The sequence below is a fragment of the Lepisosteus platostomus genome, chromosome 10 (genome assembly GCF_059453375.1).
Source record: "Lepisosteus platostomus isolate fLepPlt1 chromosome 10, fLepPlt1.hap1, whole genome shotgun sequence".
Taxonomy (NCBI): Eukaryota; Metazoa; Chordata; class Actinopteri; order Semionotiformes; family Lepisosteidae; genus Lepisosteus; species Lepisosteus platostomus.
Genome location: NC_142620.1, coordinates 43,244,900 through 43,261,604, shown reverse-complemented (window position 1 = coordinate 43,261,604; position 16,705 = coordinate 43,244,900). Strand labels below are relative to the sequence as shown.

Here is a 16,705-nt window from a genome sequence, read left to right as displayed (position 1 = left end):
ACCCAATCTATTATTTATTGTATAGTATGTCTAGTGCCGAGTGAGTATTTTATGGTGGGTAATGTTTGTCTTTAGCAAACATGATGTGGAAAAATCAATATCAGATACAATAAACAGTATTAGGGGATTATTTACACTTTTCAACATTTTCAAAATTGTGCACAGAGATAGAAATAACCTCTTTTTTTTCCCAGGGACTTGATTGAGATAGGGCAGAGTATGCAGTCAATCAATTATTAATCACGTTTTTACCACTAGGTGCTGTGTCTGGACCAGTGAGGTAGACCTGCCGCTGTGATGTATCACAGTGCGAAGCCGTGTGACATGCGAGGTTACAGCGAATGACATGATGTCTATCATATCTCAAGCTGCACATTTAGTTCTGTCTCACTTTCTCTAAAGAAGCATACAGCAGTTCTGCTGGTGTGGTCGACTTTCAGAGGGGATGAAGGTGTCGGTCTCCGCAGGTTTTGTTTCTTAATTTTATAGCCACCGCAGAAGACTTGCGGAGGCAGGCGAGTCTTAATTGTTTTCCCGAGACACAACTGCTTCAGCTAATTTCTTTTGTTTCTGACCTTGGATGTCATTTTAAAAGCAGGGCACTGTTTCTTGTGTTTTTTTAGGCATGGATTGAGGATGAAAGTGCAAGGCCAGGTGAAGGTGAAATTATGAGAACAATTGCGACAGGGCGCTTTTCCAAACTTTTTCCAATTTTAGGATCACTAAATGTTTTTCTTTTTAAGTACCATCCCCATCTTGAATTGTCAATAGTTATTCAGCGCCGTTCACCATCGTAGGCCTCGTGCAGAAGTGATATCCTTCCAAAATGTGCACTGTTAGCTTTTAACACTATAGTTATGGTGCAAGCTGACAGGTGCTTGAAAACCAGGACACCCGATACTGGAGTGAGCCCACCCAAACACGGTCACATTTGAGTTATTTAGCTCTTATCCGACACTGTGGTCTGTGGACTTTACATTCCTATTTGTCCTGCAGATTCATTTTTCACTGGTCGACCCACTTATTTGCCCCACGCACAGATTTTTAAAAGCCCTACAGCTGACATTATTAAAAATTATTGAATATTACATAATCTCATTTTCCTTATTGGTGCTCTTGTCCCATTTTGTGCATACTTTTTGTGTGCCTTTTGATATGCAATAGTAAAATAGACTTGCGTCTTTTTATTATTTTATTATTCTAATTATTTCCTTTAATTAGAATTTGACCAGTATTTAAAACTTGTCCTCGAGCATGCTTTGCACAGTGTGGCGAACTTGGATAGGTGCATATAATGACCTCTCTCTGGCAGTCATCTGCCTTAGTACAGGTGTTCCCTGGGGTCCATGTTAATACTCTTGAGCGATGCTGTGTTATGCTTGTTCAGAGTACTTGTTTAGGTTGTAGCGCAATCGCATGAAACATAACTGGGCGGAGTGGTGGCACTGTAGCTAAGGATCTGTGCCGGTTCAAATCCCGCGGCCGGCAGAGGAATCCTACTTTTACCACATGAGAAAGGCCCTTAACCCCAACTGCTCCAGTGGCGCTGTACAATAGCTGACCCTGCGCTCTGACCCCAAGCTTTTCTCCCTGTCTGTGTGTCTGTGTCTCATGGAGAGCAGGCTGGGGTATGCTTACAATGTGTGCGCACTCAAGGAAATCAGTAATATTGTATTGACCAAAAGCAGACTAGATTGGAACAACAAATGTAGGTGATTATTTGTGAGCTCCTAAGTGTTATACAGTCTACCCAATACCATCTCCTGTTCATCTTTCTCAGAAAACCTCTGATGTGCTGATGTCTTCTGCAGGCTATGTTGTATTTCACTGGGTCTTCCATAATTGTGTGTGCTGATATTAGTGTACTGTTTCTGCCAGTATTTTTTACAAAAGTAAAAATGTACAAACTCACAAATCTTTTTTTGACTTTTACGGATGTTTTTCAAAAATATATTTTCCTTTGTGGAATGCGTCTCAGATTTCATATACAAAACGCAACTGCTATATTTCAACTATATTCTAATTTGTGTGGAAAAATATGCTGTGAAACTTTGGTTGCTCGTTTACTCTCAATTGCCAAAAAAACAAACCATGTTGTTCTTCCATGATTTTTTTTTTTGCCTTTCAGTTCACATCGGACCAACAGTAGCTGGAAAAATTAACTGTCATCTTCATTGCTTAAAAATAATACAACTGCAGACTGCTGCACAATATGCAGATCTGCAAAAAAAAATGAAAAGTCCAGCTTTTTAATACACTTATCTTTCCTGGTCAAATCAGTTCTAACTCGGCCTCCCTCCCTCCCCCCAAAAAACAGTGCACATAATCACAACATAATTTCATGCAGCTTGATTGTGTAAAATGTCTTTATTCATTTCAGGTCTTCCAGAGTCTGTCATTGCCGCTGCGTGCTCCAGAATCGGTCAGCGGGTTTTGCATCTTGACAGGTATGTATGTTTATATACAGGACAATTAGAATATATCCAGGATGGCACAGTGGTTAACATTGCAGACTTGCAGTGCCGGGGCCCTGAGTTCAGTTCTGGGTGCATATGGGGAGGACATATAAACTCCATGTCTGTGTCCATTCCTCCAGGTGCTCTGGTGTCCTCCCACAGTCCAAAGACAGGCTGATAAGTAATTTAGCTTCTGGAAAAAGTGTCCCTGGTGTGAGTGCGAGCATATTTGTGTCTGTGTGCCATGTGATGGACTGGCATCCTTTTGAGGGTGTACACCCCCTTATGCCCATGCTTGCCAGGGTAGGCTACAGTTTCCCTGCAACCCTGAATTGGATGGTGTGGTTATGCATTATGTCTTCGGAGAGTAGATATCCTCATACAAATGTTATATCCCATTTCTCATCTGCCCAAAATTAGTTGCCCTCTTAGACTTACTTACTTTGCCTGGGTAAAAACTAGGTTGTCTAAAACTAGAAATAACTACAGTCTGTGATGTGAAACTATTCTGTTATTCATTGATTTCTTTTGAGCACTGAACATTGGTATTGATGAAGTATACACTTCATGTACATGTCTTTACACTCAACACTTCTAATGTTTCTGAGGGTGCAATGGTCTAAGATGTCAAAAGGCATCATTTAAAAAAAAACATCATTGATCCAATATTTAGAATGTTGTTAATAGAGGTTTTTTAACCACAGGCAATAACTCCCAAACAAACATACTTAGAATGGTTCTCAATGGTTAAAGCTTAGGGACCACATTAATAAAAGCTCTTCACCTGTCTCAATTTGTCATTCAGTTTCATAAACAGTTAAAAACGGAGACCTTTACAAAATAAATTATCACAGCCAAAACAGACTTCTGAAGGACATAGTTGCCAACATATCTTTTAAGTGTAGATTCCAGAGAGGGCCTTGTCTAAGACATTGAGAATGCAGTTTGTTTTTAACTGTTTAGTATGATAAAAATTCATTTTGAATTCTCACAAGGTTTTCTCATAGCATTATGGGGCATTCCTGGTTCGTGCTATAAGGGAAGAGGCTCTTTGACTCCCAGCTTCTTGTTTGATAGAGTTATTACTAAGAGCTGCATCAGTACTCTGATGCAGTCTGGTTCTGACCATGCTGTATCTGCTGTTGGCTCACAGTGTGCAAGCAGGGGAACAGTTTTAATGGTGCATTTCAGAGGCCATATATTTTTAAAAGCATTCTAAACTTAGACAAAAAAATAATAACTAATAATCAAGTTCAGCATTTAGTAAAATGTAGAATTTGGAATTTGGGAAATTGAACCTTTTGTAGAAGGTATATTATGCTTAGCTACGACTTGTGTTATTATAAATATTGTTTTCTGGATATTTGCTTTGGCCTGCTTCCAAAATTATTTGAAAAAACACCTGGGCCTTTTGAGGTTCTTCACCGGCAATTTAGGAATAGAACAGTCCTGGTTCTGTAAGTACAATTAAAATGTATGTTCACATTTCAAAAACAAATTTAAAGCATGTTGCGTTCCTTCACTGCTGATAAAAGATAAAATTCTTTTATGAAGATATGATGCCTTTTGATATCTAAAACATCTGCGTTCTTTCTATGTTGTTGTTGATGTTGTTGTTTTCCAGATCAAATTAGTGTTCTTACTGTTTTAATAACTTCTTTGCTTCTTCCAAAATGATACCATTGTCTAAATTTCTGTACAGCTTAGTACAATATGCATTTAAATAGTCTTCTTTCCATTTTCAAGTATAGTGCTTTAGTGTGAGTGTTCTTCTGCTCCTGGTTCTGACATTCCTGAATGGAGTGGTGTGTTAACAGAAAATATGCAAACATTCAGGTGTGGGATATGGGTATTTATTCTACAACCTAAGATGAACTGAGGCCACTTGAATTGTCAGTCATTACTTAATAACACATCTTTGGCTGAAAACACAGCTTCCAAACCTAACCTATAGCCAGCTAAGGGTCCTTCTGTTTTTGCTTTTGGATTTTTTTCTCCACTCTTCCTTGCAGAACTCTTGTAGCTCAGAAGTATTCTTAGGTCTTCATGAATACACTGCATGTTGGAGATATCTTCACAGATTCTCAATAATATTCAAAGTCTGAGGGCTGTGAGGGCCATTCCATGATGAGGTCGAAGGAAAGGTTTCTGACAACTCTCTAATGCAGATCATTTCTGTGAAAGCAACACTGTACCATGGACCTGTGGACAACTACTCCAGTTCCAACTAAACTTTTCTGCAGGTCCTTTGCAGTGATCTGTGGGTTCCCCTTTGCAGATCTGACCAGTTTTCAGTCAGTTCTATCAGAACTCTGAGTTTTTTCTTCCAGATCTTGCCTTGATTTCAACAGGAGCTTTTAACTTCCATTTCTTAATGATGTTTCTGATGGCTGAAATTGCAAGCTGGAAGCATTTTATAGCCTTCTCCTGCTTTATAAGAGTGAATTATCTTTAAAGTTATCAGACAGCTGTTTAGAGGAGCCCATGGTTGTTGAAAGCAGGCAGAATAACAGTCACAACCTGAGAGGGTAGAAGGGTCAGCCTATATATTCAACCCTGGAGTTGTCTTCACCTTACTTAGTTTAATGCCTAACGAGTCGATCATGTTTTGGGGCCTTTGAAAAACATGAATTCAAAAAAGTAGAAATGAATCAACTGGAAGAGTGGCCAGACTTTTGTACATGCCCGACTCACTTTATTTTTTTCGATCTGTTAAAATCAGTAAATAGTAATTTTGTAGTATAATTTGCAGAAAGATGTTGACTTAATTTTGTACCCAGTAGAGGATGTCACCTTCTGTTCACTTAGAGATTTGTTAAAACAATTGGACCACTTGAATCTTTTGCACACAGCTTTATTTGTCATTTAAAAGGTATATATGTTTTTCAATAACATGCAGTAATACACACCTAAAATTAGAATAAGGGTAGGTCTATATGATTAAATTTAAAATTTAGTATTTGGCTTACATTTGCACCACATCTACCGTAACATCACTGAGAATGACAATAATATGTAATTTATGTTTTAACATAAATTTTGATTATTTTGTTACAGGAGAACTTATTATGCCGGAAACTGGGCCAGTTTCACATTTCCAGGATTACTTTCCTGGATTGATGAATACAAGGTAACTTTTTTATTAGCATTGTTTTTAAGATATATTTCATACCATAAACAATTGCTAAACGTTTTTTTCATAATTACTGATAATTAGATATATTGCGATAAATGGAACAAAAGTTTTATACTTTCTATTATTTTTAGAACAACAAAGTTGAAACTGCTGAACTAGAATTGGCCTTTCAGTCATATTTAAATATTATTAAATTAGATCATTTTTAAAAAGCTGAAAGTGTAGACTTCTGGGAGGCTTAACCAACAAAGGTTGGACTCTGTGATCCAGATGTCTCCAGTTTGAGTATCTTACTAGCAGTCTTTGACCAGAATTAGTTTATCATCATCTAGGGTTACTACTAGGGTTAGTTGTCCTGACCACTCTTGGCTCTCAGTGAAACTGTAACCAACCTGTACAACTTCCTGAGCCTTTGCAGACTCTGGGTGACATCTGTGAAAGATGTGCCTCTATTCCAGGCAGTTATATCTCCTCTATGCCAAAGGAGGTATAGCATGATGGGTAGGTGGATCACCCCAAGTGATAATGGGGGTCCTCACTGTGAGTTGGGGCTTAAATCCAGAATAGGCAATTGAAAATGCTTTATAATTTTAAAAATTATTTAAGAAATCATTGAAAGTAATAAATTCTGAATTAAAGATACAAATAATATTCTGATTGTAGTCTGTGTGGCTAAAATGATAAAAAATAACAGCATTTAAATATGTAATTGTATCCATATTGAACATATTGAGACATCCAGAAAATCTGTGTGGTTGTTTTTTTGCCTAGTAATATTGATTACAAAAAAAGAGTATCATCACATTTTCATAACACTCTATATTCTTTAGCACAAAATAATTTTTACTAGTTATACCATAATGAAGCCACTGAACATTGTGTCCTTTAGCCAATCCAATCCATGAGCGCACAGCTTCAAGATATAAAAGACATGGGCAGGCCAGTTACCAAGTGGCTCCCATATGTCTAGAGAGCTTTTCAGATAGGTGGATACCAAGTCAGCATAGGATTGGTTTATAGTGTCCTCTGTAATATGCAACATTAGCTCATAGACAAAACTATGGCATTGAGTTGGTGAAGGCGATAATCCAAATTGTCTTGCTATCCAGAGGAACTCGCGAACAGAGGTGGCTGTATTAATCTGCTGGCCTTCTGTAACGGTTGGGGAGCCAGGTCCAGTTAGGTCATGAGAATTAAAAGATTTTATGAAGGCCTTGACACATAAGGATGATCCTAATACTTTAATTTGTAAAGTTATTCACTATACTGACAAGCATTTAATTCTTCATACCAACAAGAAACTGGATACGCTGCTTTGACATGAACAATGTGTCGTCCTTGACTCGGTGTACTGCGGTCTTTGCTACTCATTCTGCACGTGGTCCAGAAAAGCATGATGAATATGAACAAAATGAGGGATGGATATATATGTGAACCAAGAAAAATGGGACAACTTTATTTTATAGTTGATAAGACAAAGTGCAGCAAAACAATGAATAATCGAAAATCGTTCAAAGAATAGCAAAATCATTCCTTTATAAATCAATGATAAGCGAAACAGTAACACTAGAGGGGCGAGTGGCAGGGAGAGCCTATGCTTGAGCTTCACTGACTTCATTTAGACTGAGCCCCCCCAACCTTGTTACTTTTCTGTAATATTGCAACAATGGGTACTGCTCTTTTTAAAAAGTTGCCAATCTTATTCACTGAAACACAAAGTCATTGTTTCATTTTGCATTTCATTTTGTGGTTCCGTTTTGAATGGAACAGGGTGTCTTGTGTGTTGTTTTTTTTTAAATATACTATGACATGAATGTTGTGGAGCTTCTCTTGTAAATTAATTGTTTTAGGTAGATGAATGCAAATTTTTTCACAATCACGGATGCAAATTTCTTCTGTGTTCAATGTAGTGGCGAGACATGTGGTGGTGCTGTATTTAACCAAATCGCTCAGCTAATTAGTTCTGTATAAATAGTTCCCTGTTTGTTCGTGTCCCTTAGATTGATTTTGGTTACATTTCTATAGTTTGGAAGCCTCCACATTCGGCCAAGTTAAAGATATTGGGGAAATACACTGGAATTGCCTTTGTTGATTACCAAACAAGGTGACCTCTTAGATTCTTCTGTGCCTCCAGAGGAATGGAAGGTAGCTGTTCAATCCATGTAAAACAGAAGATCTTAGATGGGATTCCATCTGAATTACTGTTGGTAGTGAGAGAACATATTAGTTGGTCAATCTTAAACTGACAATTTGCTTTCTTCCTGTATTTTATTATTTATAAGTATATATATATTTTGTAAGGCTAAACGTAATGCCAAATTGGTGCTGCTCATCAGTGGTTGATGGAATGAATCCTGTCTAATAGGTGTAATGCTTGGGATTTTTTTGTGATGTAAGTTATTTAATAATATTAAAAAATAGTGAAACCATGTAAACTTAAAATAAGGTAGTGCATCTTTTATGAATCCAACATTTGAAAGAAAAAGCGTTGTGAATAAAGAGGCAAATCTTAGTTGTAAGCTTTATACAACATGAAAATAGAGCTAAAATAGTATAAATGTAGGTCAATAATTAAAGAAAGGAAAGTCAAAGCTTAGAGGTGTTATTGAACAGCGGAGGGTATTTTTGCAGCTGTAGGTTGTCAAAACAAAAAGGTGGAGACCTTTTTTTAACTTGTGTTGATCAGAATAAAATCGTAGAATTTTGAAAAGGAAAGGAGGTAACTGGTTTTGCACATTTCTAAAGCTTTCTTTCAGTCTTTTCAATGTGCTGTTGGGATAAAGTATTAATTTCCAGTTACTGCTTATTCCTTGCGATCCATCATATCATAGTAAACATTTTGCTGATGATCATCTTGTACTTTTTATTATAAATGCACACCTGTGTGCATACTTTTACACGCATTTAGTTTTCTGAAATACGAGAACATTTGATTTAAATATTCATACAATTATAATATAGAGGCCATATACATGATTTGTGCTAGTTTATGAAAACATACGAATATAAGCTATTGTACATATATTGTACATCTGAATCTTATGAGCTGTGTTGTTTTTTTCAGTATCTAGCTGGAAATTCTCAGATCTATTAAATACTAACACTTCTTACTGTGTCCTCTCTTCAGTCTTTTTAAACCCTGGGAGTGATAAATGGCTTACAAGTTTAAGTAATAAAGGATGATATAACTGTTTGAACTGAGAGACTGTGAGTAAATGGCCTTTTAACTGGCCTTGGATAAAAATGTTATGTTATGTCCAAATGAATAGATAATTGGAATATATCATGAAATCACTTTCCAGCCTATTTTGTCAAATGTCCTTTATCCCTTTCTTGTTCCCCTAATGCTCGGCTTGGAAACCTTTGGTAGCTTCCCCAATCGACATAATTGGAATGTTAAAATGATTCTCAGATGCCCGCCTTGTTGCCCTCGCACCGGTGTGGATATGTTTATTTCTTCACAAGTGGTGATCTACAGTGCTCGAGGCAAAACAGTCTGCCTGCATGTGAAACCGATGATTCAATAACAAGATTTTCTCATTTTCCGTCTGCGTCTGAGAAGAAAAATGATATCAAATTGTCACTTGTTTTCAGACGTGAAAATACTTAGCTACTTGGCGGATTTTCGCCTTTGGTCAGGAAGAAAGAAAATACATTAATTTTACTTAGTGTTGTTAAAATTTTGAAATTTGTTCTTTGGAAAATGTTACATGTGCATGTTTAAGGGAATCAGGATATTATAAAATGTGTTTTTTATTTTCTATTTTCGTTGAGTGAAGAATTATTTACTAAATGTAGTTCTGCAGTTATGGCAGTGCGTGATGAATACATTACTTTTTAGTAACTATCCTCAGAATATAACGGTAAGTTATAAATTAACAAGTAATAGGTTTATTCCATGCTGAAAAGAGAAGAAAGAAAATGCAATGTTTCGGCCGTGGAGCCTTCTTCAGGTGTCTGGATATAACAAATGAAATTAACATGTGATGTATGCAAAAGTGCACACATCATATTCGAAAAATATCAAACTTTAGTTCCATTTTCCTGTTGCCTCCTTACAGCTTAGTGCATTTTAAGAGTGGGGCGACACTCCAACCCATTTCCATGGATTTCCAGTCCATTTTCATGAATGGTCTTCATAGTATTGGCCTCCGTGCTTTCTCTTTCTGTTCACCAGCAAGGTGCTACGAATGAGGCGAAGGAATGGAGGGATAAGTTGAAGGAAGGGGAGAAGGCTGTTCTCTTGAACTCCGTGGACAGATCCATCTCCAACGTGGAAGTGTTTTGCTATGCAAGGTAATGAAGATTTCAGCTGTGCACCCTGACGCACTGACATCTCTTTAAAGGCCATTTTCCAAGACTTTGCTTTCGATAATCTTTTGTCTCTTTAGTCATTCACAAAGTCTTGAATAGAATGTACAGTAGTTTTCACACAGTTGCGGAGAGAAATTAGACTGAAACTAAATGCATTCTTAACAGGATTTGGGGAAAGGTATAGGTGAATACAGATGTTTAGCAACATGGTATTCTGTCTAAACCTTGAAGGCATCAATAAACACCAGTGAAACATTATATTTAGCGCTTTTGGTTTTTTAGTGTTTTTAGATGCTTTTATATTTTTAATGCACCATGGCAATATTATTTTTGTCACTCATATCAGGGAGTTAGAAAGGGTTTCCTGTTAAACCCATACTGGGAAAGAGATGAGATCAGTGTGAATTCAGCCACCCCTTTGTTGAGATTTCCCAGTGAATGTCAAATTTATTTTTCACATCATGGGTGTTTTTTGTTCTTATCTGTTTTAACTGAAAACTAGAAACTATAGTTAATTATTGTACAATGGCCATGGCCATCCAACAACGTTTATGACATACAGCTGGTTGCTGACTGTCTTTTAATGCTCAGAAAGCTATTGAAAGAATTTGTTTGCATGTGAAGCTTGCATGACGGATGCATTTATTGAAAAAGCACAAATGGAAAGGGTGTGGTACCTATAAACAAAGGGAGATGGAACAATAATGTTATTTAATTTTAATGTGACACAGGCCAAGTGTGCAAGGTCTTTATTTTCTGAAAAACAATCTCTGTTTATCAGGCTAACGATTTTTTTGTGAGTAAACTCTTCATAAGGTGTGAATTTTACATTTTACTTTATTTGCTTACAATTAGTTTTATTGTTTTCCCATTCTTGATTTTGCCTTTCCTTTTTTATTGTTCTTTTGTTACTGTTTTAAGGCATTGTATCAATGAAAAGTATATCTTGAAAAATCAACTTTACTTATGTACATGACCGACAAATGCAATAATGTGTAAGCACTTCACATCTATGGTATATTTCATCATCATGTGTAGTATTTATCCATTTATCTCTTCACATAAAGGCCTGTCATGTCATTTTAAGACATGGAAAAGCATCCTGTGGAGCTAAACTGAAGTAATTGTAACTTAAATGAAATAAAAATCCTTACTATGTTCTTACTACGGATCCAAAAAGTCTTACCAGCAGCTACATCACCCTGCAACTCACAACTGGCAAACCATTGATGCAATGCAGGTGGGAGCCTGGTCAGTACCTGGATGGGAGATCTCCTGGGAAAGAATAAGTTTGCTGCTGCAAGAGGTTTTAGTGGGGCCAGTAGGGGGCACCCTGCTGTCTGTGTGGGTCCTAATGCCTCAGTTTAGTGACAGGGACACTATACTGTAAACAGGCGCCGTCCTTTGGATGAGATGTAAAACCGAGGTCCTTACTCTCTGTGGTCATTAAAAATCCCAGGGCGTTTCTCGAAAAGAGTAGGGGTGTTACCCTGGCGTCCTGGCCAATTTCCCATTGGCACTTACCGATCATGGCCTCCTAATAATCCCCATCTATGAATTGGCTACATCACTGTGTTCTCCTCTCCAATGATAGCTGATGTGTGGTGAGTGTACTGTGCTGTAATGCTCTTTGATTGGCGTGTCCAGGAAAGCGCTATATAAGTATAAAGAATGATTAACTATCATTACTTGCTTAAGTTTAGTTGAAGTCAGCTTAGTGTTTGGAATCTTAATCACTTTATATATTAGGCAAATGCCCTTAGTTCCTCCTTCACTTCAGTTTTTCAGTTTACTTATGAGCTGGATTGGAGCAAGTGATTGATGTCCTTGCTCAAATACTAAAACAAGTCCTGCTTTAAGGAACTCTGTATTGTAAATCATTAATTACGAGCTGTGCAATAATTAAAACCAAAACCCAAGAAAAATATCACAGTGCCAGGTGCAGGTCTTCACGTTCTGGCCGTATTCCTCTACTTAAAAATCCGTGAACCACTATTTAGCTGTAGCAAGCAGTATAATATTTCATTCCATCGTACATTTTTCAGACCAGGCCCAATTCTGACCTGAAGAAACTATATGAGAGGGTGGAGAAATGACTTTATACACCAGCATTGATACTCCCTTGTGCTTCAAGATTTTTTTCAAAAGCAACGCTTCCCTGAAGCACATACAGTAGTGTAACATGGCTGAACAATGAATGAGTGAAAAAACTAGAAATTGAAAACCAACCATCATTTTAACTCAAATGTTTAATCTGTAACTCGTGTTTTGCATTCCTTTCCAAGTTATTTAGATGCAGGAAATAGACATCAAATTTCCACAGCACTAGCACACCGTTGCCTGCATTAAACTTTCAGAGAGCAGTTATCTTTTTCCTTGTGGAAAATGAAGCAAATGACCTTTCTGGCCAGCATGCTAAGAACCCAGTATGGCTTCTGTTTATCAGTTTTGTAGTAATGGAGTAATGCTAGATTTAACCGACTTTGTGTAAAGGTTGTGGTAAATAAGATTCAAAGGTTCAAGATTTTAATACTGTTGTGTTCTTTAATTGCTCAGCATTGGTAAGGAAAAGCAATGCGTCTAGTAGTCCGGTAGGCAGCACTCTTTCTTCAGGTCCCTAAGTTCCCAAAACCAAAGCTCTTAAGTGCTTTGTCATTCAAATCCCAAGACACTATTTAAAATGGAAGGCGTGTTAAGATTGGATTTTGTCTAATTTCCTCCTTTAGGCTTGCACATACTATCCCATTTAAGAAGGCCGATTACTTTTTACTTAAACGTTAGTGGAAACTAGTCCACTAGATTTGATCTGATCTGCTGTGCAGTGGGACTGCTGGTGCATAGTGGCTACCCTACATCACCTACCTGTTGGTGGAAGCTGAACCGGGTTAATTTTTAGGTGTAAAATGCCGTAGTATCATGGTGATAAAAATAGTGTTATAAATGGAATTTGTTTTGTGTTTGTGGTTGGAAGTGAGGAATCGGAGACTGAGGATAAGGATGAACCAGATCTTCCTGTGACAAAGGCTTCTGGAGTAGCTGAGGGAGGGGGAGATGACCCGACTGCAGAACCTGCAGACAGAACCGATCCAGACAGCCAGGGCACAGCAGATGAGGAGCAGCCTTCGCAGACACCCAGTGACACCGATCCACAGCCCCAAAGTCAGGCCAATGGCCAGAGAGGGTTTTCTGAGGATCAGAGCCCCAAAAAAGAGGGTGATGCGCCCCCTGACCAGCTTTCAGTAACACCAGGGGCAGGAGATACAGTGCAGGATCCCAACCTTCCTCCTCAGAGCACTGCAGAACCAAAAAGAGAGAAGATCACCTACTCCAAGCTAATCAAAGAGGGACGAAGATTTAATATTGACCTTGTCTCTAAGGTAAACCAAGGCCTCTTTTGTAGTCTTTTAAAATTTGCCATTGTTTTCAGATTTCCTTTGATTCTCAGTTCTCTTCTGAACTTTCAGCTCCTGTACTCACGAGGATCCTTAGTGGACCTGCTTGTCAAATCCAATGTCAGCAGATATGCAGAATTTAAAAATGTTACCAGGATCCTTACCTACCACAATGGAAAGGTGGAAAAGGTAATCTGAAATCTCTCATTATCAAAATGATTGAATTTAGAAATATTTTTCCCATATGTTGCATATGCCCATAACAATTAGAGTAACTGACGCCTTGGAATGTTATAAGACATTTTTGTTTCAATAAGAAGTGATGCAATATTTAGCAATGATGCTTTGGCTCAGGTTCTTGGGTTTGAATTGTGTAACATTCAATATTGGGTTTCAGTGGTATGGAGTCGGGTATAGTTTCTCATCGTCTTCCTCATTTTTTTTTTAAACGACAGTGTGCATTAGACATTCCCATCTGTCACTCTTTGCAGAGCTACATAATAAAAAAAACAATCGAGTATTGATTGATAATCAATTGTTTTAGTGCCTTTTCCAGTGTTTCAAGGTGCTTTGTGCAGTGAATCAAAGCCACAGCACAGAAACAGTTCACACCAAAAAGAAGACAGAAGCGTGCATACATTTATAAAATTGAGGTCATGATTCAGAGGTCACCTACTCAGCAGTTTTTAACCTTTTAGCCTGAAAACTGTAGTTATCATTAGATTATTGAGTGACATTTGCTTTTCCTAGAGCCAGCTGTGGCTTAACACAGGCCTGGAGATAGTGTTACCTTCTAAGCATTGGAAGCAGTTAAGAGCCTGTGGCATATGGTGTCAAGCTGTTAAAGCTGTCTTTAGAAAATTAGAGTACAATGTAGTAATTTTTTAGCATTTGCACAGCAAATCCAGACCATCTCCAAAACAGGTTTTGCAAATGTCATTTAGCTAGTGGATAAAACATGAATTACTCGGAGGGCACTGAGTAATGAACAGATTAATGTTTAGTCATTTTTTACAAAATCTAAGTGGTTTATTATAACTTATGTGTTTTACTGAAGTAGTATGACTTACCACTCACTCTGCAAGACCTACCCATGGAATATCCCAGTACTAAAGAAGCTGTTGCAAGGGTCCCTGTTTTAAAAGTGAGGTTAAAGAATAATGAAAGGCCTCAGGCTTTTTCTTGTACTTTACTTACAAACATACCGTCTCCATACCGTCACAAATATTTAGACGGCAGACTTCTGAGATTATCGATTTGCTCTCCTGTGGTCCCAACTCTGAAGTACATCACTTAGTACAATCACTGTGCAAGTGTTTAACTTGTTGCATTATTATGTAGTGTTTTAGTAATTGTGATTAACTACATGATTAGTGATTTAGTCTTGTGATTCCAAATGTAGAAGTGTTTTTGTATCTGGTTTTGGTCAGAGTTTTACATAACGTTATGTGTTTCTCAGACAGATGGGTGCCCAAGCTGACAGTGTAGGGGTGTAGGGTAGTCTAGACAAGCTATACTGCGCTAGGTTTGTCACTGTCCACAGGTTTGTCAGGGGGAGCTGGGTACTGGTTATAGGATGCTGTTGATGCTTGTTTGTGTGTGTTTATGTAGCAGATCTGGGCCCTAAGCTTTTTTGCTGGTTGTTCTCTTAACACATTTCACATGAAGGATCAACACATTGCCTGAGACTTCCAACTCCTTTACCTGGAAGTACAGTAGTTAACGCCAACACAAATCCTCATACAGTGCAGTGTGCTTCAGCAAGTGAAAATCTACATTAGAACATGCAATCTTAAGTCTACTGATGTAGGTGGTACCTTAGTAATGAATTTTAAAGTCCCTTGGAAGACTTTGTAAGACCTTTCATGGCAGCTCTACCGACCACAGAGAAACACGATCTTCATCTGTATTCCTGTACTTTCTAGGCGCGGTAAAGCCTGACTTTGTAATCCAATAAACACTCAATCAGACAGGAGTAATCCGTGACCTGTGAAGATGTGGTATTAACCGTGTTGTGTTTTATATCTCGCTATATCCCTTGTTTTAGGTGCCCTGCTCTCGAGCAGACGTCTTTGCAAGCAAACAGCTGACTATGGTGGAGAAGAGAATGCTAATGAAGTTCCTGACCTTCTGTATGGACTATGAGCAACATCCCGAAGAGTTTTTAGGTACTGTTTCTATTCTCTCAAAACCTTTCATGCTTGGGAGAGGTGTGAAAAGTAGAGATAATTATATTGAGTGGAAACATCCTCTTGAGGCTCTGAAAGGAAAGGTCCGTTATACCTCCCAATGATGCAGTGAGTAAAACACGGATGTGTTTGAAAAGTTACCTTTCAAACAGCTTTGTTTTTATTTTTTCCACTTATTCATCATTTTCTGCAAGTGCGTGATGTGAAGAAAATTGCTCACATGTCCGGGTTACTGTAATACAGTGCTTGCTGGGAGGTCCAAAAACATTCTGAGGATAATGCAGGACTCAGCAACTGGGGTCTTGACTAGGTCTTCCAATTTGATGTTCATATTATTTTTGTTGTAAAAGCTCTGCCAAAAATCAAATCAAAGTTTATTTGTCAAATGCACAACAATACGGCGTGCAGCAGTAGTTGCTGGCAATGAAATGTCTTTTTCTGCGAGCTCACAAAAATTACAAGAATCACAAAAATTCATGAAAACACAAAAATCACAAAATTGAGGTTACATTTTTTAAATTGAATAAAACTCCATGTGAGTAGAGTGGTTATGTGTCCATGGTGTATGCAATATATACATGTAGTGCAGTTATGCTGAATATTGTGAGAATTGTGTGTCCATGTAGCCATTACAGGTGATTTGCTAAGGAGCTACAGGTTGGCTATTTAGCAGTCTTATTGCCTGGAGGTAGAAGCTGTTCCGTAGTCTGTTGGACTTGGACCGAATGCTTTGGTACCGTTTACCAGACGGTAGGAGGGAAAACAGTTTGTGACTGGGATGACTGGGGTCCTTGAGAATGGACCTGGCCTTCTTCAGACATGTAGCTGAGTAGATCTCCTGGATGCTTGGTAGCTCACAGCTGGTGTTTTGATTTGGGCTTGATTTGATTTTGATTTGATTTGATTTTGATAAGTATCACTTATAGGGCCTTATACTCCAAGGCTGTGGTTTTCCCTTCTAAAGGAAATAAAGGATTCCAACAATCTCCGATTAAAACTCTAAAAGTCTAAAAGTTTTCCAAAGACTGATGTTCTTGATTCCAAAGAACAAATAAAACAGGAAAAACAGTGACATTAATTTTTTTCTTTTTTTATTTCCTAGTTTTAAAAAAATATTTTTATCCATTACCTTTTGTTTTTCTTCTTTTCCTGTCTAGATTATTTTCTTTATTCTCCTTTATGCATCATGTCAGTAGACGTGCTGCAGAAACACTGCCT

At 37.8% G+C, this 16,705-nt stretch overlaps 1 protein-coding gene across 1 annotated transcript in view; it reads left to right on the top strand.

Annotated features, from left to right (window-relative positions):
• Positions 1 to 16,705, top strand: part of chm (CHM Rab escort protein) — an 82,776-nt gene that overhangs the window by 19,202 nt on the left and 46,869 nt on the right. Inside the window, exons 2-7 of the mRNA XM_088649087.1 lie at positions 2,381 to 2,447; positions 5,514 to 5,586; positions 9,770 to 9,888; positions 12,878 to 13,283; positions 13,371 to 13,487; positions 15,346 to 15,466. Of these exons, the coding sequence (XP_088505213.1) occupies positions 2,381 to 2,447; positions 5,514 to 5,586; positions 9,770 to 9,888; positions 12,878 to 13,283; positions 13,371 to 13,487; positions 15,346 to 15,466 (903 nt within the window). The remainder of the gene's footprint in view (positions 1 to 2,380; positions 2,448 to 5,513; positions 5,587 to 9,769; positions 9,889 to 12,877; positions 13,284 to 13,370; positions 13,488 to 15,345; positions 15,467 to 16,705) is intronic.